The sequence below is a fragment of the Orcinus orca genome, chromosome 2 (assembly GCF_937001465.1).
Source record: "Orcinus orca chromosome 2, mOrcOrc1.1, whole genome shotgun sequence".
Lineage (NCBI taxonomy): Eukaryota > Metazoa > Chordata > Mammalia > Artiodactyla > Delphinidae > Orcinus > Orcinus orca.
In genome coordinates this window covers 10,808,662-10,833,466 of record NC_064560.1, presented here as the reverse complement: position 1 = coordinate 10,833,466, position 24,805 = coordinate 10,808,662, and the positions used below count along the sequence as shown (strand labels likewise).

Below are 24,805 nucleotides of genomic sequence, written 5' to 3'. Positions count from 1 at the left end.
TGACTGACTTTCTCTTTTACACCAAAGGATATTATAGTGCCTCAAAGCAATCACAGGAGTCACCTAGTTTCATTACCTTCATTATAGGTAGAATTTATAGAAAACAGAGATTAGCTTAAATGTGATCTGACCCCAAGATCATTTTCTCCAAAAAACAGTTTCCTTCCTTTTTATTAAAGAAGGCAGTCTCTTTCTCTTTTATAGTTAACTGATACTTATAATTAATTGAAATCCAGTTAATTTTTATTCATTATAATACCTCTTGTAACTTTCCCCCATTTAGAATAAGACAAAACAGGATTAAAAAAAATCCTGTCCAGTTAGCAAAGTACCCAGTGCACTTATAACCTAAAAGGGAACTTAGAATTACATAAGATGTTGGTTTACTTTCTTAACCTGGTTTTCTCACCACTTATGTGTTTTCCAACGTGTATGCCTTATTACGTTATCGTGGAAGGATTTTTATAGAATAACAAGACACATGGCTTTTATCTCAGAAAGAGGAAAAGGTATTGTAGTACAAAATAATGTATTTTATCAATTCTAAGATGTACCTTTTCCACATTTTGATGTCTCTCAAACTGAGATGTGTCTTAATGATTGGGGGCATGTCATTTCCAATTGGCATACACTTTCTTTTAGTGGTACAGAATGTAATAGCATATCTTACAATTAATGGCATTTTATATTTGATGAACTGTGATATTAGAAAATGGGAAATTAAATTCCATGGTCTCTCCAACTATAAAGTTCTACTATCATCTATAAGCTATCAATATGCAGCAAAATATGCCTATATGGAAACAAAAAACCTAGACCTTACTGCTGTATATCAGATTGCTATTTGTCTTCATAATAATTTTTAAAACAAGACAAGCTATACTAAAACATGTAACTACACTGTCTTTTTAATATATGTGAAATACACAAAACATCGGGCCAGAAGCTGCAGAAACTTATTTTCAGAATAGGTGAGGTAAGGATTATCAAAATCTTTCTACATCATCTGGCAAAGCGTTTCACTCACACTGTGGGGAGATGGATAGGACAGTGAGAATACAAGACCACTTATAAACTAAAAATAGAGGGACTAGATCTGTCTTTCCTTTCTAAAGTGCTTAGAGGTTTCAGGGTGGAAATAAAAGCTTTGTGGTGTAGCCATGTAACTAGTTTTGGTTAAAGAGATTTAAATGGAATTGTGGACGTATGCGTTTTTTCTCTTTCTTTTCTAGTCAGTTGCCGGGAATGGAATGAAGAGTTTGGCTGTCCCCTTATTTGATGCCTTAGACCACTGTGTAGAGCAGGGTGTCTCAACCTCAGAACTATCGACATTTGGGGCCAGATAACCCTTTTCTGTGGGGGCTTTTTCGCTGTAAGATGTTTAGCAGCACCCCTGACTCTACCCACAGGATGCCAGTAGCAACCTCCCTGCCCAGTGTGACAATCAAAAATGTCTACGAACATTGCCAAGTATCACCTAAGAGGTAAAAATGTCTCTGGTTGAAAGCAGCTGGTGTAGAGGGAACACATATAAAAATGTTATTCTGTGGCTATCCTATTTCAAGAGTTCTATATGTATCTATGTGTGTGTGTGTGTGTATGTGTGTGTGTGTGTGAGAGACAGTGTGTGTGTGTGTGAGTTTGTCAGATCACATTTCTATTTGTCTGGAACATAAGATCACTGCATATGTAGAATCTGACATGAATGAGAACTGGAAAATTTTGATGAATCGATGGAATATTAATTCACATTTAGATGTCATTAAGGCTCAAAAAGAACATCTGGCCAAATTATTTCCAGAACTTGTTGCTAAGCATGGATTTGCTACTTATATAGCTAAATGTCTCATATTTGAGATTTCCCATTAAAGGATGCATTTGGAAAAGAAAATGTGTGTGTGTGTGTGTGTGTGTGTGTGTGTGTGTGTGTGTGTGAACCTCTGTGGGGACAAAGAGAGGAGAGAGGGAGAAAGTAGGGGGTAGAGAGGAGTGTGGACAGGGAACAAATGGAGATGAATGAAATGATGAAAAACAGTTAGCAATCTATGATGCTGTGGAATAGTGTTTTACTTTTTCATGAAGCTCTGTTTACCACTGAGCACTTTCATAGTTCTGATGAAACTGAATTATTCTTTTCTAGCAAGTAGTGAGGAATCAAGTTCCTGAAGATTTAATCATTATAAAGATAGGTTGACTGTGCTTGCATTTCAGAACTTTATCTCAGGAAGTCAAAGCTATAAACAGGCTGATGCAGAGCTTATACATTAAAGGAATATTAATACCTTACAATATATATTCTTAAAATGCTCTGGTTTTTTTAATGATTTTTTTTTTTTTTGGCTGCGCTGCATGGCTTGCAGGATCTTAGTTCCCCGACCAGGGATCCAACCCAGGCCCCCTGCAGTGGAAGCTCGGATCCTAACAGCTGGACCACCAGGGAATTCCCTAAAATGCTCTGTTTGCCACTTTACCTTTATTGATTCAACTAGAAGCTGTTCATAATTTGAACATATTATAAATGAAATTTCCTAGAAGAAATAATTAAAATAACATATTATATAGACATTATTTAAGGCTTTAACATGTTTAAAGACAGTTTTTAACATTACTATGTTTAGAATCCTGTCAGAAGAAACCTTAAAAAATAACAATGGCTACATGATGGAAAAGAATGTTTAGGCTTTACAAATTACCATAGCACAAACTGATGCCTGCCTGCTTCCTCATGTGCCATCCATAAACATGTAGTACATGTGAGCTTCAGGGGCAAGAAACGAGGAGCGTGCTGCTGTATATTGTGTTGATTACAGAGAAATGAGAGATGATGTTGTGAATGTTAAGAGATGCGACCAAAGCTCATGCAGAGAAAGATGAAGATTACTATTTATCTGGATAAGGCACACTGGAGAAAGCTGTTTCAGGTACTAACTTAATAATTAGATTTGTGGGAAGGCCCTCGTATTACAGCCCTCTGAAAGTTATTTAGAAATCCATTTGTCTTTCCACTTTTTTGAGAAAGAAGCAAATAACAACTGGGGCATTCTTGAAAGAAACAATGTTCTAGTGCACATCCTGGGAAAGCTCCTTTTTGAAGAATTAGAATTTTAGAAGTAAAAAGGATTTTAGAGATCATGTAATCCAACTTATTTTTACTTTTACACATGAGGAAATTGAGACCCAGGGAAGTGGTGACCATCACTTGCCCTGGCTATGGCTGCAGTGAACTTGTAGTTTAATAACAGGCACAGATAAAAAGACCCTGAGTCATCAAGTAAACATTAATTTACGGTCATTATTCACTGATTCCAAACTTGGCTGGGTATCAGGATCACCTGAAAAGCCTGATAGTACATTCCTAGGCCCTTTCAGACCCTGTGAAGAAGACATGTGGGGACAGCTTCAGAAGTCTGTATCAAAAACAAAGTCTTGGGGCTTCCCTGGTGGCGCAGTGGTTAAGAATCCACCTGCCAATGCAGGGGACACAGGTTCGAGCCTTGGTCCGGGAAGATCCCACATGCCACGGAGCAACTAAGCCTGTGTGCCACAACTACTGAGCTCGTGTGCCACAGCTACTGAGCTCGTGTGCCACAGCTACTGAAGCCAGCGCGCCTAGAGCCCGTGCTCCACAACAAGAGAAGCCACTGCAATGAGAAGCCCGCGCACCACAACTAAGAGTAGACCCGCTCGCCGCAACTAGAGAAAGCCCGCGTGCAGCAACGAAGACCCAACGCAGCCAAAAATAAATAAAAATAAAGTAAATTTCAACAAAACAAAACAAAACAAAAACCAAAGTCTCCATAATTCACAAGGAGCTGGTCCTTAAACACAAACGTGGGAAAAATTAAACAGTATCTGATAAGCTTGAAACACATAAAATTCCTTTTAAACGATTTTAAGAGTAAGAATTAAGAGTTGTAAATACTTGGCAGCTTCAGCTGTAGTCGTGCAAAAACTTTGGCTGCCGGCCATGACCCTACTGGCAAGGGCAGAATGACTAGTAGGTTATGAAGGCAGAGGGATCACAGAGACTATCATGAGAGCAGCTGCCTCTTGTTGTTATAATTTGTCTCTTTATGTAAACATCCTATTTCCCCAACCAGTTCTACAGGTCCTTCAAATGCAAGGACCACATTTCATGATTTCCCATATTCACTGCCTCTTGAAAGTGCCTTGCATATTTCAGGAAGTATGGAATTGTGTCTAAGAAGAAGGGTTTTAGGATTAAAAACCTAGATTTGAATCTATGAGCTTCCACTTTCACTTACTGTGTGATACTGGGCAAGTTATTTCCTTCTGTGACTCAATTTCTTTATCTGCAAAGAGTACAGATTACACTGTAAAGAGTAAACAATCTTACCTATGTAAAGAGCTTAGCATAATGTATGGAATGTGTTATTTAAAAAAATAACGTGGGCTTCCCTGGTGGCACAGTGGTTGAGAGTCCGCCTGCTGATGCAGGGGACACAGGTTTGTGCCCCGGTCCGGGAGGATCCCACATGCCGCGGAGTGGCTAGGCCCGTGAGCCATGGCCGCTGAGCCTGCATGTCTGGAGCCTGTGCTCCGCAACGGGAGAGGCCACGGCAGTGAGAGGCCCGCGTACCGCAAAAAAAATAAATAAATAAAATAAAAATAAAATAATAACGTATATAACATGCGCCTGGCTAGGAGTATGGGTACTGAGGATATAATAGTGAAAATGACAGATAAAAATCCCTGTACCTGTGGATTATTTTGGTGGGTGGGGGGACATAGATGACAAACAAGCAAGATAAATATAATTCTTGATACAAACAAATGCTATAAGAAAATAAATATGATGTGGTAAAGAATGGCTGAGAGGTAAGGTGTGTTGCAGTAAATAGGGTGATTAAGGAAAACCTCTCTGAAGATGTGACTCTGAGTTAAGAAATGAAGGATGAGGAGACAGCCATGAAACAAGCTTAAGCTTAGGAATCATGCTTGAGATAGGGAACAGCGAGAACAAAGGCCTTGAGATAGGAATGAGCTTCAAATGCTCTAAAAGCACAAAGAAAGTCAATGTTGCTGGAATGTAGTGGGGGGGGGGTTAACATAGAAAATGAGAGTAAGGGATGTAGAAGGTGCTCAGTAAGTGGTTAAAATACAGAAACATGTTAAGGGTTTTACAAATTTCTAGCCCTGTAGTACTATGTAGATTGTGGATGTATTTTCGTTTTCTTTGCTTTCCATTTTTCTTTCCTCCTTTCTGTCTTGGCCTTCCTGCCCAGTGCCTCCCTTAGCTCTGAGAGCTTGGGCTTTCCAGGTTCTCTGATGAGATTTCAGTCAAAGAAGCTATTTACAGCTGCTCCATTCTTGGCTGTGAATGAATACACTGAAAGAGTTGAGTGGTAAGGGAGGTAGAGATTGAAAATCTAGAATTTCTTGCAAAAATCAGCTGGGTGCTTTTCTTGTTCCCCGGCTTAAACCTGTACGGTGAAACCCTTTCCAAACACAAACAGCAGGAGACTAAAGGCAGAGGCACAGCAGGCAAACTCAGGGGCAAAACACTTTTCTCCCTCACCAGCATGCCTGAGATGACATGCAGTGGGTCCCCTACCTCTCTCAAGCTTGTGGCGGGCAGGTCTTGTCGTTTGGCATTTCCCGCCTCACTCTGTTGTCTTTTATGGTGAGCACTAAGATGTCAGGTTAGGGGCTGCCTCAGAAACTGCCAGTGAGAGGCACAAGATACAGAAGTGAGACTGGAAAAGCCAGAAGGGACACCACAAACATTTGGACATGAATTTGGAGGAAGCAGACTTTGTACCATAGGAAAGGAAGTATAGGCAGAAGTACATCTCTAATGAAGAGAATTATCAATGGAAAATTGGGATTATGAATTTTGGGGATTAAAATCATCACCATGATACACTGATGATGATACGATGATACGATGATCAGCTTCTCTGATACGACAAATGTGAAACTTAGCTTCTTTATATTTCACTTTTCCTTTCTCTACTCTCTCCATTGTTTTATTAATTATATTTAAAATTTTTCTATTGGTTACCTTGACTTTTATATCCATCAATTTAAAATAGTATCTTCTATTCTTTTCTTTCTTTATGCTTCTACTCCTATTCCAATACTTTTAGGTAATTCAAGATGGTAACATTTTCAGTCTGTCACTGCAGTAAAAAAAAAAAAACCCAAAACCCACTTCTGTGTTTTGTCCATTAGTTGCTTCTAAAAATTAAAATCTGAATATCTGAATCTATGCCATTTTTAGAATGTTCCAAATTTCAAGGACCAATGGATTTTCCCTCCCTTTTTTTTAGATCAGTTGCACAAAACCATGTTACCTTTAGTTTGTGCATGTCTGCATGGAGACTTTTCACCTATTTTCCCTCCATGCAGCTGCCAATTGCTTTTCTCTTCACGTTAAAGAAATAAAAAGAAACCCTATGTTTTCTTATTTCTAAGATCATCCAACTTCTTAATCAATCGTTTGTTAAAGAAAATTTACATTTTTGTTGAAGACATGCTTCTTGGAGTCCCATAATTTGTACAAATTGCTTTAGGTCTTCTGCAGAATACCTATCATGGAACAATTTTCAAATTATTGAAATTTTGGATCCAGCTGTGTGTTGGGTGCTGGTCCTCTTATTTCAAGAATTCTTCTTTTTTCCCCACCCCTAAAACGCAATTTCAAGTACTTTTTCAGAAAGAATCTGTGGAAGGTAAAATTTCTAAGTCTCCCCGTGTCTGAAAATGTCTTTGTCTTCATGCATGATTGATTGTTTGTCTGTATATAGGATTATAGGTTCAAAGTCATTTTGCCCTCAGAATTTTAAAGACATTGTTACATTGTTTTTAGCATTCATTGTTGCTGGTGAAAAATTTGTTATTAACCTGATTCATTATACCTTTGTAGGTAATCTTATCTCCTCACGGAAACTCTTAAGATCTTTTCTTTTTCTGTGGGGTTCTGAATGTTCACGATGATGTGCTTAGATGTGATTCTTTTTATTCATCAACCTCATCACTTAGTTGGCCCTTTTAGACTTTTCCACTCAGTAATTTTCTTTTATGATGGCTTAAAACTACGTTCTGCTATGCATTTTCTCTTTCTGGAACTCCTATAGTTAGGTATTCAACTTTCTGGATTGATCCCTGTATTTCTTAGCTCTTCTCTCATTTTTCATCTCTTTTTCTTTTTACTTTACTTTCTAGAAGATTTTATTTTTTCTACCTTTTTGAAAAATTAAATTAGTTTTCATTTAGCACTCACTTTTACTTTCCATGAACTCTTTCTTGCTCTAATTATTTCTTTTTCATAATTGTATGTTCATTTTCTTAAATCTCTTTGAGATATTAATTAAAATATCTATTGAATTGTCTTCTGTTCCCTGAATTATTGCTGTTTGTTCCAGGTTCAGTTATTTTGCTTGTTCATACCAGTTCTTCTCCTTTATGCTACCAGTTCATCTCAAATATGATCCTTATTAGCCATCAATGTTATGACTGAAGGGCTAGGTAAACATATATAGCTAGATGGCATGGATTCCTACGGCAGATGAGTAGCCTAGTTCCTCAGTAGGCCTCCCCTTGACTGTCAGGCTTTCAACATTCATTTTAGGATGCCTGAGAAGGAAGCTGGCAGTTTCTGGCTCACCCTAGACGTTTACTCTGGGAGAACTATAACCATTTAGAAGTTTTAGTTCTTTCCAGACATTTCTTTCAATCTCTTTACAGAATAGATCTTGGTTTTTAGCTTTGGAATAAATGTCATCACTGCACGCAAGGAGAGGATGTGCCAACTCGTGTAACTGTTTAGAAGGAAATCCTTCAATTCATCACCTTGATGTCTGCCTCATTTTCTACTTCCACTCTTGATACCTGTTGACTTTGAGCTTAAAATCTTTCTGGAAACTCTGCTTAAAGAATAGTTTCCACCTCTGTTCCAGCCTTCTCCTGAGCATGTCCTGGGCTTAGCTGCCACCACTCTGGCTTATCATCAGTATGGTGCTGAAGAATTATGTCAAATTTCTGGTCAACTACTTCTTCTCATTCCCTCTTGTATCTATTTACTGCCATTAAAGTGGAGGGACGAGGTGGAGAAACATGCTCAACTCACCAACTTAAACAAGAACTCAAACTTAGGTCTTCTGACCAGTCTCCTTACCCTTATACCTAAGTTATGGACATCATACTCAGTTATTTTACTTATTAGGTGTGTGTCCTTAGGTATGCTATTTCACTTCTTTGTGTCCCAAACTTCTCAACTATTATTTAGGAGAATGATATTGACCATATATAGTTGTAATATAAATTGGGGAGAATAATATCAGTCACATAACAGTTCAGTGAGGGTGTTTTAAGGGTGTATAGCATAATGTATGACACACAATGAGTACCCAATAAATGATAACTTAAAACATAGGGTTCTAAGCATACAAGTACATCCTATATTTAGTTCATATCTTGGGTACCTAACCAAAGTACTTTAATTTAAATTCCAATGGGAACATTTAAAATTTACTTTATATTTATAGCCTTGCTTACTGTTATTATTTCTAAATCAGAAGAATTCATTGGCACAAGCTATATATCTTTCTCTGAAAAGTTACTATGAACGGCTAATTTGTACCTTTTGTATAAAATATTAGGGTCTACAAAGAAGTCATTTAGAATAAAAAACTGCAGATTATCAGATGGGTAATTTGACTTGAAGAGCTATATGAATAAGAACCAACAGAAAAAAGAAATATAATGATTTTAAAAATGACTAACAAAAAAGATTATTTTCACTTAGCTATTGTAGCCAAGCATAACTGACTTGTTTAATGAAATCACCAGGAAACTCAAGGTAGAAAATCGTTATATTTTAAGACAGGTTAGTGTCCACATTAGACATTTATTTTCTGACAGAATATACTTTCTTCTTATTTTTTCTCCCCTAGCAATTAAAAAAAGTATGTCTTTGGACATATTATATAACTTTTCTGAACCTTATTTTCCTCATCTATAAATCAAGAAAAGTACTTGCTCTTTTATAGAAGTGTTATTTGAATAAAACGAGTCAAGACAGGTGATCTCTTTGTAGTGGGTTCCCTGACAAGGGATTTTCCACCCCATTTAGAAATGGTCATATTCAAAGAGGTGATATAAAGAACACTGTGGATGTGTTTGATAAAATAAACTGTCCTTTCTTCATTTAAAATTGAAATAGAATGTAGCTCAAAATTATTGCAGTGAAGGAAAACCATAAAATGAGACATTAGTCAGCTACTTTTGCAAAAGCAGCAAACTCAAAATGTATTTTTCAGGGGGACAATCATCTATTATCAAACTTTAATCCCTAGCACCTTTAAGATATGTGCTGCACTTAACTTTGAAAAAGGATCACCTTCAAGAGCCCCAAAGATTGTATACTTGTGGATGGAGAACTGATGTTCTGATTGACCTTACTTCATATTTATTGGTTCTCTCTCTTTTTAGAAATCAAACTTGAGTTATTTTCCCCACACAAAATACACAGATCTTCCCAAGGAAGGTGTGACCTGATTGCCAAAATGCCTTCCACGAACAAGAAGTCAGACAGAGGAAGACATTTGTCACTATGTCAAGCTTTGGCAAGCTTCTCTGGACATGGCAGCTGCAAAGTAGTGTGGGAGAACATTTTCTTGCTTTAAGACAGACTGTTGTCAAATTCTTCAAGATAATCTAGAGGGAATCAGACTGTGTTCTTGGTTCTCCTGTACTTCTTGTAGTTATGGGTTTGAGCTAAATGATAGAGATGTTTTTGTGAGCAGTGTTTTCTGAGGATGAGAGGCCCCAAGTGAGGAAGTTACCCAAAGATGATTGAAACATGAATCTACAGTCTTCTACAGTTATAAGGAAACAGAAAGGAAATTGCTCTTCGTCCCTTAAAAAAAAAAAAAGTCTCTTTTCCTTGATCCCACCCCACTAGCAACTAACCTGTGAAGTGTGCTCTTCTGTTCATGTGCTATTTGTGTGCAAATCATTTCAGTTAAATAATTGCTATATTTCTCATTATTCTGCTTACTTTTTATTTATACAATTCTGTTTTAAGAATCTCTTCCTGCTATGTATACAACCAGTCCATTTCCCTATTGATGCCTAGGACTCTACTGCTAAATAGCATGTAGAAATTGTCCAGTTCTAGGGATGGACACCCAGATAGTCTTCAGTTCCTTGCCATTACAATGACACTATGGTAAGCTTATACGCCCCTTTATGGACCTGCATGAGAATTTCCTTGAAAGATAAACTGAATTGCAGGATTTCTGGGTCACCGGGAGGGGTAAATATCATTTTACAAAATATTGCAAGATTGCTCTCTAGACAGGCTGCATCAGTCTACATATCCACCAGCAGGGCATAGGGGCTCCTATAGCCTCACTTTCCTGCCAACACTTGGCATCATACAGCTTTCTAATTTTTTGCCATTTTAATGAATGTAAAGTGATATCTCACTATTGTTTTACTTTGCATTTCTCTGACTACTAATTAGCTTAAGCATCTCTTCATGTGCGTGTAAGCCTGTTGGGTTTACTTTTCTGTAAACTGCTTGTTTATAGCCTTTGCCCATTTCCTATTGTGATTCCTATATTTCTGTTTCGCTGCAAGAGATCCTGCTGTATTCTAGATATTATTTCCTTGTCAATTTTAGACACTGCAATATCACCCAATCTGTCATCTTTCAGGTGACTTTGCCCATAATATCTCCCCTTGAATGGAATTTTAAAAAATTTCTGATGCTACTTACTTAGTCAAAATTTTGCCTTACAGTTTATGCTTTTGGGTTTCATTTTAAGAAGTCTTTCAATGCTTTGCCACAAAAATATTCTCTTATAATCAACTACTACCATTAAAGTTTTACCTTTCACAGTCAGGTCTTTAACATTGGGAGTTCACCTTGGTATATGATATTGGGTAGGGATCCTGTTGTTATTTTTATCCATTCAGTGAGCCAGGTTCCCAACATTATCAGCCTTTATCATACAAATAAGTGCCTTATATGCATGTGTATGTCTCTGAGCTCTCTGTTTTGTTCCACTGTTTCCCATGTCTGTTTTCTGGTCAATACTGTTATGTTTCATTGCTGTGGTTGGGTAGTATGTCTCAATATTTGCTTAGGCAAAGCCTACCTCTTTCCCCTTTTCAAAGCTGACTTTTATTTTTCTACTTAAAGTAAGCTATCAAGTTTCTAAAAAAAATCTATATTGAATTTTAATTGGTTCTGCATTAAATTTATAGCTCCATTTGATGAGAATTGACATTTTTAATACAGTAAATTATTCCCTTTCAGAGCATGTGATGTCTCCATTTATTCAGATCATCTGTTTTGTCCTTCAATAGAGCTTCAAAATTTCTCCATAAAGGTTTTGTGTATTCTTGATTAAGTTAACGTCTAGATAATTTATGGGTTCTGTTGCTATTTTAAATGGCATCTTTTTAGTTATAACTTTTGTTGGAGATTGTTGGTGTAGAGAAATGCTATTGATTTTTGTACATTGATCTGGTATCCATCAACCCCGCTGAACTTTTTATTCTCATATTTGTCTGTTGATTTTATTGCTAAACAGTCATATCATCTACAAATAATCTGATCTTTATATCTCATTTCTTTTTTTTTCTTACAGAATTAGTTGTGACTTTCAGTAACTATGTTAAACGGCATCAGTGATAGTAAACATTTTCGACTTAAAGGGAACATCTTAAAGAAAAAGTTCTTCCTTTAAGTATAGGGTTGATAGAGGCAAGTTTTACCAAGTTAAGAGTATCCTTCAATTTCTAGTATACCATTAAAAAAATTAGGTGTTGGAACTTTGTAAAATGCCTTTTTACATTGATTAAAACAGTCATATAATTTTTCTAACTTCTTCTATTATTGCTGTGAATTTCATTGATATACTTTCTGATGTTAATTTAAAACATCCTTTTATTCTTGAGATATACTCCAGTGGGTCATAATGTATAATTATTTTAATATATTTTAATATTTGCTTAGCCAAGATTTCCTTTAGGATTCTTGGATCTATATGCAGAGTTAAAATGGGACTTTGTTTTTTTTATATTGTCCTCATGTGGCTTGGAATCAAAATCATATAAAATAAATTGGATAATTTTGGGTTTTATTGGTTTTAAGAACTTGTAAAAATAAAAGAAATTTTCCTTAAAAGTTTGGTAGAATTCATATACAAAACCATGTTCGCAAGCCTGAAGCTTTTCTGGGAAGTGAATGATTTAAAACTCTCTATGCTTATGGTTGTATTCAAGTTTTATATTCCCTTTGTGGCAAATTTGGCATTGTATATTTTCTATCAATTTATCCATTGTTTTCATTTCCTCTAGTTTTTAGAAGTTTGTTACAAAATAATCATATATTTTAAAAATAATAATAGCTTTAAAAAACATTCCTTTGTATCTTCATTCTGTGTATTGTTTATTTGCCTATTTCCTGTTTATTTGCATATTTTCTCCTTAATTCTTGAGTCTCCCTTATTTATCTTTTCAAAGAAATTTAGTTTTTTTATAACTAAAAATTTTTAAACTATTTTGAAATACTTTCAGACTTTCAGAAGATTAGCAAAGACAATACAGGAAGTTCCCATATACCCTTCACCCAGCTTCCTATAACATTAACATCTTACATAAGATTATTAAAAACTAAGAAACTAATATTAGTACAACACTGTTAACTAAGCTACAGATTTTATTCAGATTTCCTCAGTTTTTCCACTAATGCTCTGTTTCTCTTCCAGGATCCAAAATAGGATACCATATCTTATGGGCTGAATTATGTTTCCCCAAAATTCGTATGTGGAAGTCCTAACTCTCAGTACCTCAGAATGTGACAGTATTTTGAGACAGTACCTTTAAAGAGCTAATTAAGTTAAAATGAGGTCATTAAGATGGACCCTAATCCAATATGACTTGGGTCTTCATAAGAAGAAATTAGGGCACAGGAACACACAAAGGGAAGACCATGTGAAGACACAGAGAGAAGATGGCCATCTACAAGCCAAGGAGAGAGGTCTCAGAAGAAACCAACCCTACTGATGCCTTGACCTTGGACTTTTAGATTCTAGAATTATGAGAAAATACGTTTCTGTTGTTTAAACCACCCAGTCTGGGTACTTTGTTATGGGAGCCCTAGCAAACTAATATATCATTTGTTTCTCATATTTCCTTAGTCTCCTCCAATCTGTGACAGTCTCTCAGTCTTTCCTTGCCTTTAAACAATACTCTTATGTTATCAACTATCAGTTGACACTTTTGAAGAGTGCTGCTAAGGTATTTTGTTGAATATCCCTCTATTTGGATTTGTCTGATGCTTTCTCATGATAAGCCTGAGGTTATGGGCTTTTGGGAAGAATACAATAGAGGGGAAATGCTCTTCTCATTGCATCACACCACAGAGTACATAGTATCGATATGTCTTATTACTGGTGATGTTAACCTTGGTCACTTGGTTCGTGGGGTGTTTGCCAGGTTTCTCCATTCTAGTTACTATTTTTCCCTTTCCGTATTTTATTCTAAGTGAATCACTAAGTTAAGCTCACACTCTAAGGGAAGGTGAATTCACTTCTTCCTGGAGGGAGGGGTATCAAAGAATTTTGGACATATGTTAAAACATAAGGGAAGGTGAATTCACTTCTTCCTGGAGGGAGGAGTATCAAAGAATTTTGGACATATGTTAAAACCACTACAGTAATTAATAAATGTTTTGGGGGAGATGATTTGAGCTTATTCAAATATCCTGTTTCTTCTTAATGTTTTTCCCACTAATTTTAGGATTTATCAGCAGGTCTTGCCTGCAACAATTATTAATGTGGTATTCTAATGATGATTTTCTATTTCCCTCATTTCTTCTAAATGTATGAGTTGGAATTCTTTTGTAACAACGAGTTCTGTCTTCTTCCTCATTTATTAACTTAATCATTTATTCATATGAGTATGGACTTATGGATATTTATTTTGGGGGTTGAATCCGATATTATCATTATTTATTTCATTGCTCAAACTACTCCAGCTTCGACAATTAGGAACTCTTTTAAGTTGGCTTGTGTGTCTTTTTGACATGCCCTTGTTCTTATTTTCTGAAAATGATGCTTTAAGTGTACCTTGCATTTTCCCTGCCCCAGCCCTAGGTTCAGTCATTTCTCTAACCCTTGTTCCAGAATTTTATTTTACTTGTAGTGTATTCACTGCCATTCAAATCTAAGTATTCATTAATTTTCTTTTTCAACCTAAGGGTTATTTAGGAATTTGTTTTAATTTTCCAAACATGTGAGGTATATTTAAGCTATCCTTTTAAGAAACTTAATTTATAATTTAATGCATTATGACTAAAGGACATAGTTTGTATGACACTGATCCTTTGGAATCTGAGGTTCCCTTTGAAATATTATCTCTGGTTTATTTTTGGTAAATATTCAGTAAATATTCTGTGCATGTTAAAACAAAAAGTGAATTATTTGTCACATGAAGAGCTCTATATATGCCTAAATAGCTTAAGTCTACAGCTTAATTGTACTGTTGAGATATTTGCTAATTGCTTCTTTCTCTTCAATCTATCAGTTTCTCAGAGGTATGTCAGAATTTCCAACAATTATTTCTTTCTTATGTCAATTGTTGATAAATATACACACAAGCACACACACGTGCCTTTGGCAGCATGTATGCCCTTGGTAGCTATATCCTCTAAATCCACTGTATCTTTTCCACATATACAGTGTCTATATTGGTTAGATGTTCCAGTTACCTATTTCTGCATAACAAATTACTGAAAAACCTAGGGGCATAAAACGAGCATTTTTCTCACAGTTCTGTGGATCACAGATCTGGGAAGGGCTTGGCTGAGTGGTTTGTTTCTAGTGTATGCAGTGTCAGCTGGCATGGCTGGGGCTGGAAGACCCACTTCTAAGGTGGCTTCTTCATTCATATATCTGGCAACTGGGCTGCGAAGTTTGGAATAGCTGGGGGATGCATGGGCACTGCTCAGTAAACTCTCTTTCCACATTTACTCCACCTGGCACCTTGCATTTACTTCCAGCGGGGTAATAGGGTAGTAGGGCTTCTTATCTGCAGAATACACTTACTCCTCTCAAGTCTCCCACCCCCAAAGTCTTATCTCACTGTGATATTGTCTTGAAGTCAGGGTTTAGCCAACTGAATGAGACCCAGATGAGCATGAGTGCTATGTGTATAGTTCAAGTATAGTATCTCTCAATTTAAAGACCTGTAAAGAAACATTATCTGTCCCCTGCCCCCAGTATCCCTGAAATATCCACATGTGATAAAGAGATAGGACAATTACAATAACACTTCAGTTGAAAAAGCAGGGGAACAGGATACACATAGCAGTTACTAGTCTATAGCAATTCTGAAATTCATTTCAACACATACTGCCAATTTCTTGATTAGGACCAGTCCTGCTCCCTGGGAAAATTCTCTTAAGGTCCTGGCTTTACCCTCTGGCCTCTTGATTCTGTCCTCTGAGCTACCCTTCCTTTTCCCTAAGAAACTGACTATATTTGCAATTGAGTGGCCTTCTCAGCCTGCTTCTTGCCCATAGAAGGGTGGGGGTGGGGAAAGTGTCTTTTAAAATTTTGCACTATCTCTTTTCTTTTTAATTCAAGATGATAGTGCTCCTACCTATGCTATTCATTGAAAAACGTAGATTTCCTATGAATCTTACTGGATTTCATTCTATTAGACAGAAGTCACATTTACAAATCTCTTTAAGACAGGAAGTTTTCTATCTTGGGTCCTGTGGTTACTGTGCTAATAATGCCTTGAGAATCTTAGAATCCCTGTTGTTTGTCAGCGAGGGTCTATGAGGCATACCCATAAGACCATCAGAAGTCCTTTAGTCTAGCTGAGAGCCTCTATGAAACACTGCCTTAGACCTTTCTTAAGTTTTAACAAAGGATTTTCCAGACCCACCCTGAGGTGGTTCTTTGCTCTGAAGCCATTTCATATTCTGAGAATCTTTTGCTAGAATAGACAGGGGATGTGCAAGTTTTATTTCCAAATCCTGACTCTAATATTTCCTCTAAATTTCACCCCAAAACTAATCAACTCCACAACAGCATTATTCACAATACCCAAAAGATGGAAGCAACTCATTGTCTATCAACAAATGAATGAATAAACAAAATACAGTATATACATACAATGCAATATTATTCCATTAAAAAGGAAGGAAATTCTGACACATGATACAACATGGATGAAACCTGAGGACATTATACAAAGTGAAATAAGCCAGCCACAAAAAAGACACGTATTGTATGATTCCACTCATGAGATGCCTAAAAGCATCAAATACTTAGAGATAGAAGTTAGAATTGTGGTTCGAATATAGGAGCTGGGCAGAGGAGGGGGATGGGAAATTGTTGTTTAATGGGTATAGAGTTGTAGTTTTGCAAGATGAAGTCTGGAGATTATTGCATAACAATATGAAGTAATTAACACTACTAAACTGTACATTTAAAAATGGTTAAGATGGTAAATTTTGTTATATATATTTTACCACAATTAAAAAATTTAAAAAGCCAAAAACAAAACAAGACTAAGCAACTCTTTCTTTAGTTCATGCCTTTCTCTTTGTATTCTATCACAGTCAGCTAGAAAAAGCCAGGTAGTATTCTCTGCATTTTACCTAGAAACTTCCTTAGATATATCCATAAGTTCATTGGTTTACAGGTGACAGTGTTGCCAAACTTTCCAACTATTATGTACCAAAGGTTGCTTTTTCTTCTGTCTCCAGTATCATTTCTACACTGTCCTTTAAGACTCACCAACATATTCCCACTTTTATTAACCATTTCTTTGAGGCCCTTCTAGCTTCTGCCTCTGCCTGGGCCCAAAGCCAGTGCCATACGTTTTAGGCTTCTGTTATGTAAGCAACCCCCTGCTAGGCACCAGGTCCTGTTCTGGTTATCTACTGTTTGGAGGAAATGACTGATGGCAGCTGGTCTAACAGCATCTGTTTTTATCAACTCTTTATTTTGGCAGAACCTCTGCCCTGATTCCCCATCAAAATTGACTAATGGGTTGTTACTGTCAATTTCTGTAGTGATGAAGAAGGAAAATTATGGCCCAAGGTAACGTGGTGAAGAAACAAAAGAATTTCAAAACGTTCCTTCAACATATCCAGTTTTTCTTTCCATTCATTCACCCATAGCAGTCCATGATAGTTTTCTGTTTCCTTGGGTTTTCGCACGTGCACGTGCTCTCTCTCTCTCTGGTCATGGTTATTTTAGCTACTGTTCACATCTCTCTAGCATCTGCAATTTTTCAAGGTTAATTTTGGGGAGGTGGGCGCTGATTTAGGAGCTGAGGGAAAATATTACAAAGACATGGGCTATGGAAATTTTAGTCTGGTGGGAAAAACATCATTAAAAATCCAATATTATAATAAAAGGTGCTAATGATATGAAGAAGGTAAGCACAGTGTATTATGGGGAGAATAGAGAAGCAGTTTCTAAATGAGACTTGGAGTTCACAGAAGGCTTTAAAAAGGAGCCAGGTAGGAGCTATGATAGGTGAAGCACAACTGAGACAAAGGAACTTCAGATATAAAGGTATCTATAAAAGAATGATTTTTTGAGATAGCATGATTTAGGACCCCACAGGTAATTCTGAATCGTCTGGAACAAAGAATGTATGCAAGTGAGTGGGTGGAGAAGTTAGAAGTAGGAGGGGCTTGAATATAATGTTATAGCAAGGAGCTTGGATTTCATTCTTCAGGAGAGTGGGAAATATTGATTTTAAGCAGGGAATTGTGAGGATCATATTTACAAGTTTCAAAGATTAAACAGACAGCAGTGTTTCATGCTTAAGCTCTACGGCCCCTTGCTTGCATGGGAATTTTCTAAAGCCCTGGAATAGGCACTAACAACGAATTTTGTGGTCAATTGTTTTCTGTAAAATTTGCAAAAGGAAGATACAATTGAATACTCTTTCTACTATAACTTGCCTCCATTACATTTTCCCTAGGCTGTGGGCATTACTGGAAATTGGTTAAGGGGAAGTTTTCGATAATTTAGTAATATATATTAAAGTAGTCTGTAGTCACTTCTGTCTATAGCTAAGTTCTGGTATAGAAATGCCTTCTGGTAATGATCTTACTACCCAACCAGCACTTGTAACATAAGCATGTAGGGCCAAAGGTCATATTGTGATAAAAATGTATATTCATAGTTTTGTATTTGTTTCTTAAAGAAGGACCCTAAACCGCATAAACGTGAGGGCCTACAAACCGAGATCTTCACCTGGAGCAATGCCAGACAGGACCAAATTAGTAAACTATTATAAAAATTTTTTAGCTCTCTGAGAGATGAAGATCTGAACCAGGCAGAAATAGCAGAAATGGAGAGGAAGGGTCAAGGTGCATGCAGGGAGTAGAATCTATGGAACTTGGCAATTGTTTTGATTTGGGCGGTGAGTTTCAGAACGAACAAGTTATCCACCAGATAACTGTAAGGACGGAAGCCCCATTCATGGGGAGAGAACGTCAGGGAAATTCCAAATTTGGTTGGAGGATAAATCCTGTTTGGTGCTTTTGCTGCCTTTCAGGAGTCAGAAAGAGAAGTGGAGGAAAACGCTAGTCTGCGGCTCAGCCAAGCACCTAAAGGTTTGGGGAATGTTATTTGCTATATTTTCCATTCTCTGGCTGCCACTTACCAGGCTCTTGTCGGCCCTCATCTTCCGGTCCTCAAGCCACCACACGTCAGCCACTTCCGCGCCTTCAGAGTTTCCCGGCTGTGCCCGCTCACCGGATGTGGGAGCAGCACTTCCGCCTCAGAGGGGCTCGCTCAGGAGACACAGGGCGCAGGCGCGGCGGGATTTTACGCGGGCCCAAGTTCTGCCGGCGGGTGTGCGTCGGCGTTTGAGTGTTTGCGTTGCTGTGGCTGAATGCTTTTTCCAAACCGAGAGAGCATTCTCTTTCCGCTTAATGACCCAGGCCTCCATTTCCCCACCCGCCACAGAAAGTCACGGCGCCTTCCCAAGGGCTTTGTAGGTCTCCAGGCACCGAGGCCCAGGCGCTAACGAAGAAGAGTCAGCGCTGATTTCCAGCTGCTAAACGCACGGCTCATTACATTTGGTGGGTTTTTAAAAATTATTTATTTATTTATTTAATTTTTGCTGTGTTGGGTCTTCGTTGCTGCGCGTGGGCTTTCTCTAGTTGCAGTGAGCGGGGGCTACTCTTCGTTGCGGTGTGCGGGCCTCTCATTGCGGTGGCCTCTCCTGTTGCGGAGCACGGGCTCTAGGCACATGGGCTTCAGTAGTTGTGGCATGCAGGGTCAGTAGTTGTGGCTCGTGGGCTCCAGAGCCCAGGCTCAGTAGTTGTGGCGCACGGGCTTAGTTGCCCCGCGGCATGTGGGATCTTCGCGGCCCAGGGCTCGAACCCGTGTTCCCTGCACTGGCAGGCGGATTCTTAACCACTGCATCACCAGGGAAGCCCACCTTTGGCGGTTTTACTCTGAGCCCAGAGAGCTTCCTGAGTTGAGTTTCAAGTCTGCGGTGACCTTTTGTTTCCTGTATAGGAACCTGGAATTAAGGGGGGAAATTCTCAGCCATTAAGATACCAATTTCTTAAGCCAGGTTTCTCAAGCAAGGGGCCAGAGTAATTGCATCCTCCTGGAGTCCCAAATTAACCCGTGACCCTGAGCCAGCTCTGGAGGATTTGGAGATTTCCATTATCTTGCCCTAAAGGGTAGCAAGATAGTGGAGGAAAACTTGACCTTATTATTACTAATGATTGTGGAACAAACAGAAATACATATTTTTATTAGTTTCCTACTTACATTCTTTTTTTTTTTTTTTCCTGTACGCGGGCCTCTCACTGTTGTGGCCTTTCCCGTTGCGGGGCACAGGCTCCGGACGCGCAAGCCTAGCGGCACTGGCTCACGGGCCCAGCCGCTCCGCGGCATGCGGGATCCTCCCGGACCGGGGCACGAACCCGCGTCCCCTGCATCCGCAGGCAGACGCCCAACCACTGCGCCACCGGGGAAGCCCCTACTTACATTCTTTATAAGCCGTTCAAGTATACCAAAATGTAGTGGATAGTGGTAGTCCAGTGGGAAATTTTATGTCGCTGAGGAAGATGGCTGGTAACTTAGAGTGTGAATACGAATCTGCTGTGATTATACCTTGAACCATTGACTTAGAAATCTTACTTCAGTGAGGCTTACCCTGACCACCCGTTAAAAAAAGTTTAACCTACTCCCATCCATCCTTCTTACCTCCTTGAAGGTGTTTTCTTTTGTTTCTGTTTTCTCCATTGCACTTTTTAGTTTGTAATACGAAGTGTAATTTACTTATTTATTATAGCCCTGGTTTATTATTTGTCTGTCCCACACTAGAGTTAAGGTCTATGAAGGCAGGAACTTTTTTTTTCCTGCTTACTAATGTATTTCAGAGACCTAGAACAATTTTGGCTCATAGTAGGTGCTCAATAAGTAATTTATTGAATGAAAAACTGAATATGTTATTTTCCAAAGACCATAAATAGAGCCCAGAGTGAGCTTGTCCTGATTGCCATGACCTATATGGAACACAGTTTTATGGGAAGTCCTGGTTGGTGAAGACAGCAAGTCAACCAATGTTTGTGGAATACTTGTTCTACCCCAAGTGATAACTTTCCACATTCCTCAGAATTTAGTATCCGTTCTCCATGAAATATTCTGATGCTTTTTAAGGCATCTTAAACCTTTGGAGTTCCTTGGGCAGGACCTATGTGGTTCATCTCCATGGCATCTCTTATCTTGATATGCACATACCAGACAATAAATATTTGTTGAAAGAGCTAACTGGGTTAAGGCATTAGGTCACTTGGGAATTCAGTTAATTATCACATGAATAGTATTTGTTTTATGGAATTATGGTCCACAATAGTAGTATTTTGCAAACTGGGTTATTTCTCTGAAGGATTTATAAGGTTTTTATGATAAATTTTTGGGTCTTCCTTTCAGTGATCCTCTGAAAAATGAACTTGCACATATTCTGGGTTGTCTGGATAACCAAATACTGATGGGAGGTTTTGGTGTGCCTGTTTGTTTTTGTATCTCTTTTGAGCATGTTAGCACTAGGTAACATAGTACATACTTTGTCACAGGTTAATAAGAACAGAGGCAGCCTTAAAAAGTAAATGATTTATTCACTCTAGATGAAGCCCAAATGACATTAAGCCACTCTGTCAGAAGCTTTCACAGTAGTTTAAAAGGAGAAAAGAGATGAGAAAAATGAGTCATAACATGTGGTACAACAGGCTTGCTGAACTAGCAGTTGGTACCATATTTCTTTTCTGAGAGGTAATTTAGTTCAGCAAAACATAATCATTGGTGTTTTTAAGTTAATTTTTTTTTTTTTTTTTTTTTTGCGGTACGCGGGCCTCTCAACCGTTGTGGCCTCTCCCATTGCGGAGCACAGGCTCTGGACGCGCAGACTCAGTGGCCATGGCCCACGGACCCAGCCGCTCCGCGGCACGCGGGATCCCCCCAGACCGGGACACGAACCCGCGTGCCCCGAATCGGCAGGCGGACTCTCAACCACTGCGCCACCAGGGAAGCCCTAAGTTAATTTTTTAAATTTAAAAATTGTTGGCTTTATAGTTTTTCATTTGTTTTGCTATTTTGTGTGTTTTGTAGCTAGAAAAGCTATAATATAAGGAATTTGAGCCCACCTTTATGTTTGTACATATTTAATAATATCATAACGAAAATAGTTTAAGTTGGGGACATGGGACCTTGAAAATGTGTTTTTACATTTAGCGAGTTTTAGTGGGGTGTTTATGCTTTACTCAACCTGGTGAAAAAAAGTCATTGTAGAGCTTTGGGCTTCAGGGCCAGTCCCCAGAATACTCATTTAAAGTAAGTCCAGGTGCGATAGCTCAGTGTAGGACAGATAGGTCTGTTACTGCTGGTGCTAGGGGTGCTGGTGGTGGTGAAAAATAGGAGAGAGTGATCTTAGGAAAATATAGGAAGATTGGTTGGCAAATATGGAGGAATTTTAGGTAAAGTTGGAGCTTTCTTTGCAATTTTGTTTTTGGCTCTGAATTTGTGAGTTCTCTTTCTTAGTGACCTTTCTCAAATGGGTAAGTGAAATGCAGTGTTTTTATTTCTAGATTTAAAAGAGTAAACACTAAACGGCACTTCTGTGGATGGTGCAAATCTGTTCCGTTTGTAACACTGGAAGACCTAAAGAACTGCTTAAAGTCATTGTGATAGAAGATCAGAGGAAAGAGATGCTTTTTTTCTGATACTGTCTTCCCCTCTTAACTCATTCCCCCGCCCCCTTGCCCCAACCTTCCCATCCCAGGCCCTGCATTGGGAAATAGGAGTAGAAAGAAATAAGGGCTTTTAAAAAATTTACTTTAATAGAAGGGGTACTGGGAGCAGGTGTTATTTCAGAGTCGACTTTGCTACCATGTCCAGAGTAATACTGTCCGGAGTTCAGTCAATCAGCAAATATTTATTGAACACCTACTGTGTGCCAGGCATTATCCAGGGAGCTGAAACAGTGAACAATACAGAGTCCCTGCTTTCGGACTTAATAAAACTAATACTTTATGATTCTGTTCTATTCTGTCTGTAGCTACACTCGGTACACTTTAGATGAATATGGGTGGGCAATTTGAAGAATTTTAGTGCATTCTTTATGCTGATTTGGCTGATTTCTAGGGTAGAATACAGAGTTAGATATTGTAAAGGCTCAAATTAATTTGTTCTTTTTGTCTTTCTCTGTTTTAAGGGGTGTCATGAAAGTTGACATAAATCTTCAGAAGGTGGACATTGACCAATGTTCAAGTGATGGCTGGTTTTCAGGAACTCACAAATGTCACCTTAACAATTCAGAGGTAAGAACATAGAGATAAAGTTCTCTGAAATCAGAAGCTCAGAAATATAATACTTTTGAATATATTGTATTTGTGTGGGTAGGTGAACAAGAGGCATCTTACTGGGAAAAAAATCTCCTATGCAGGTCTGAATGTTGCCAAATGAACTGAAAGAGGAGTAGAAAATGAAATTTGTGCAGAATAACTGTTCATTTGGGGACTAAGAGAAGGCTGAAACTAAAATTATGTCTGAAGTTTGGCTTTAGTCAAGGGCTGACCCTATTGTTCAAAATGGGCTGGAAATTAAAATAGCCCTGAAGTGAGAAACCAGTCCCAAGAGGGGTCAACCAAATTATGCACATTTTTATGGAGTATGATGCTTGTTGAAACATTGATAGTATTCATTCAGACACCCTGCCATCTGCTAGAAAAGCAATAGAGAAAGTATGGCTAGGAGATTTTGAAAAAAAGGAGAAAACTGTACACAGGAAACTGAAACAGAAATGTGTGTATTTGGTGTGTTTTTTCCAATTTGCAGTTCCTCTCCATACTTGATTTCATGGAACTCTGGTTGGTAAGGGACAGGCAGAGAGATCATACTTCTGGAAATAAGGCTGTCACTTGTCTTTTTTTTTTAACTATTTTTTTTATTGAATGAAATTCTGAATTTTAAATTCTGTAGTGCTTTACAATTTTCAAGTTTCACACAGTTGATTTCATATAATCCCATAAGAACCCTATTTTCCCCTCTACCCCTATATTGCCCCCTCCCCATTCCCTCTCTCCACTGGTAACCACTAGTTTCTTCTCTGTATCTGTGAGTCTGCTTCTTTTTTATTATATTCACTAGTTTGTTGTATTTTTTAGATTTCATATGTAAGTGATATCACACAGTATTTGTCTTTCCCTGCCTGACTTATTACATTTAGCATAATGCCCTCCAGGTTCAAACATGTTGCTGCAAATGGCAACATTTCATTCTTTTTTATGGCTATGTAGTATTACATTGTGTGTGTGTGTGTGTGTGTGTGTGTGTGTGTGTGTATACACACACATACATACACACCACACCTTCTTTATTCATTCATCTGTTGATGGACACTTAGGTTGCTTCCATATTTTGGCAATTGTAAATAATGCTGCTATGAGCATTGGGCTGCGTGTATCTTTTCAAGTTAGTGTCATTTGTCTTCTGTAGTTTCCGAGATGACGTGTGATGACATCCTCATTTCATTTTCAGTAATCTATCTCTGAGGTCCCCAAATGCTCTGAAACAAATGTACAATAAAGCTCCTGACCTTAAGTACTTGGGCTATCTCAACTTTCCATGAATTTATGAGGAAAGTCAGCTTGATTTATTTAAAATAGGGAATATTCATATAAATGTAGTAATCTACATGTTCAGTTTGAATTTTTGCCAAATACTCCCGCAGCCCACCACTACCCAAGTAATCTTCCACAGTTCCCCACATCCCCCTACATTCCACGCACACCTCCACCTGCCCTCCATACTTCCCACCACAATATCCCTCAATCCTCCCACCCCCGATGAAACCCTCCCAAATCCCCCACGTCCCTCTAAGCCCATCGCACATCCCCACCATGTTTCCATGACCCCCTCTTCCTCAGTACCCCACACGTCCCCACTCCCACATCTCCATACACCTCCACGTAGCCAACCCTCTGCACAGCCCTCACTTCCTTCACTCCCTGCCCCCAAATTGTGACCCAATTATGTCAATGAAGTGCTTCTGTCTTGTCAAGTCACAGAGGTCAAGATCCTCTTTTCATCTCCCTTCACTGTTTGTTCTTATGGTTTTGAACTTTTCTGAGTTCCCACTTCCCTTTGGATGGTTCTGGCGTTTCTAAAGATATGAATTTCAGTTACTGATTTGGTAAATATCTTTAGCCTGATTATTATCTCCATGCCAATGGCGTATAGCTCCAAAGCTTTGTCTTTTAGCCAGAGTAGAA

General features: G+C 38.3%; 1 protein-coding gene across 1 annotated transcript in view; it reads left to right on the top strand.

Moving 5' to 3' along the window:
• The window catches only part of GPR158 (G protein-coupled receptor 158), a 325,208-nt gene that overhangs the window by 8,117 nt on the left and 292,286 nt on the right, over positions 1-24,805 (top strand). The window contains exon 2 of the mRNA XM_004280961.4: positions 22,747-22,852. Coding sequence (XP_004281009.2) covers positions 22,747-22,852 — 106 coding nt within the window. The remainder of the gene's footprint in view (positions 1-22,746; positions 22,853-24,805) is intronic.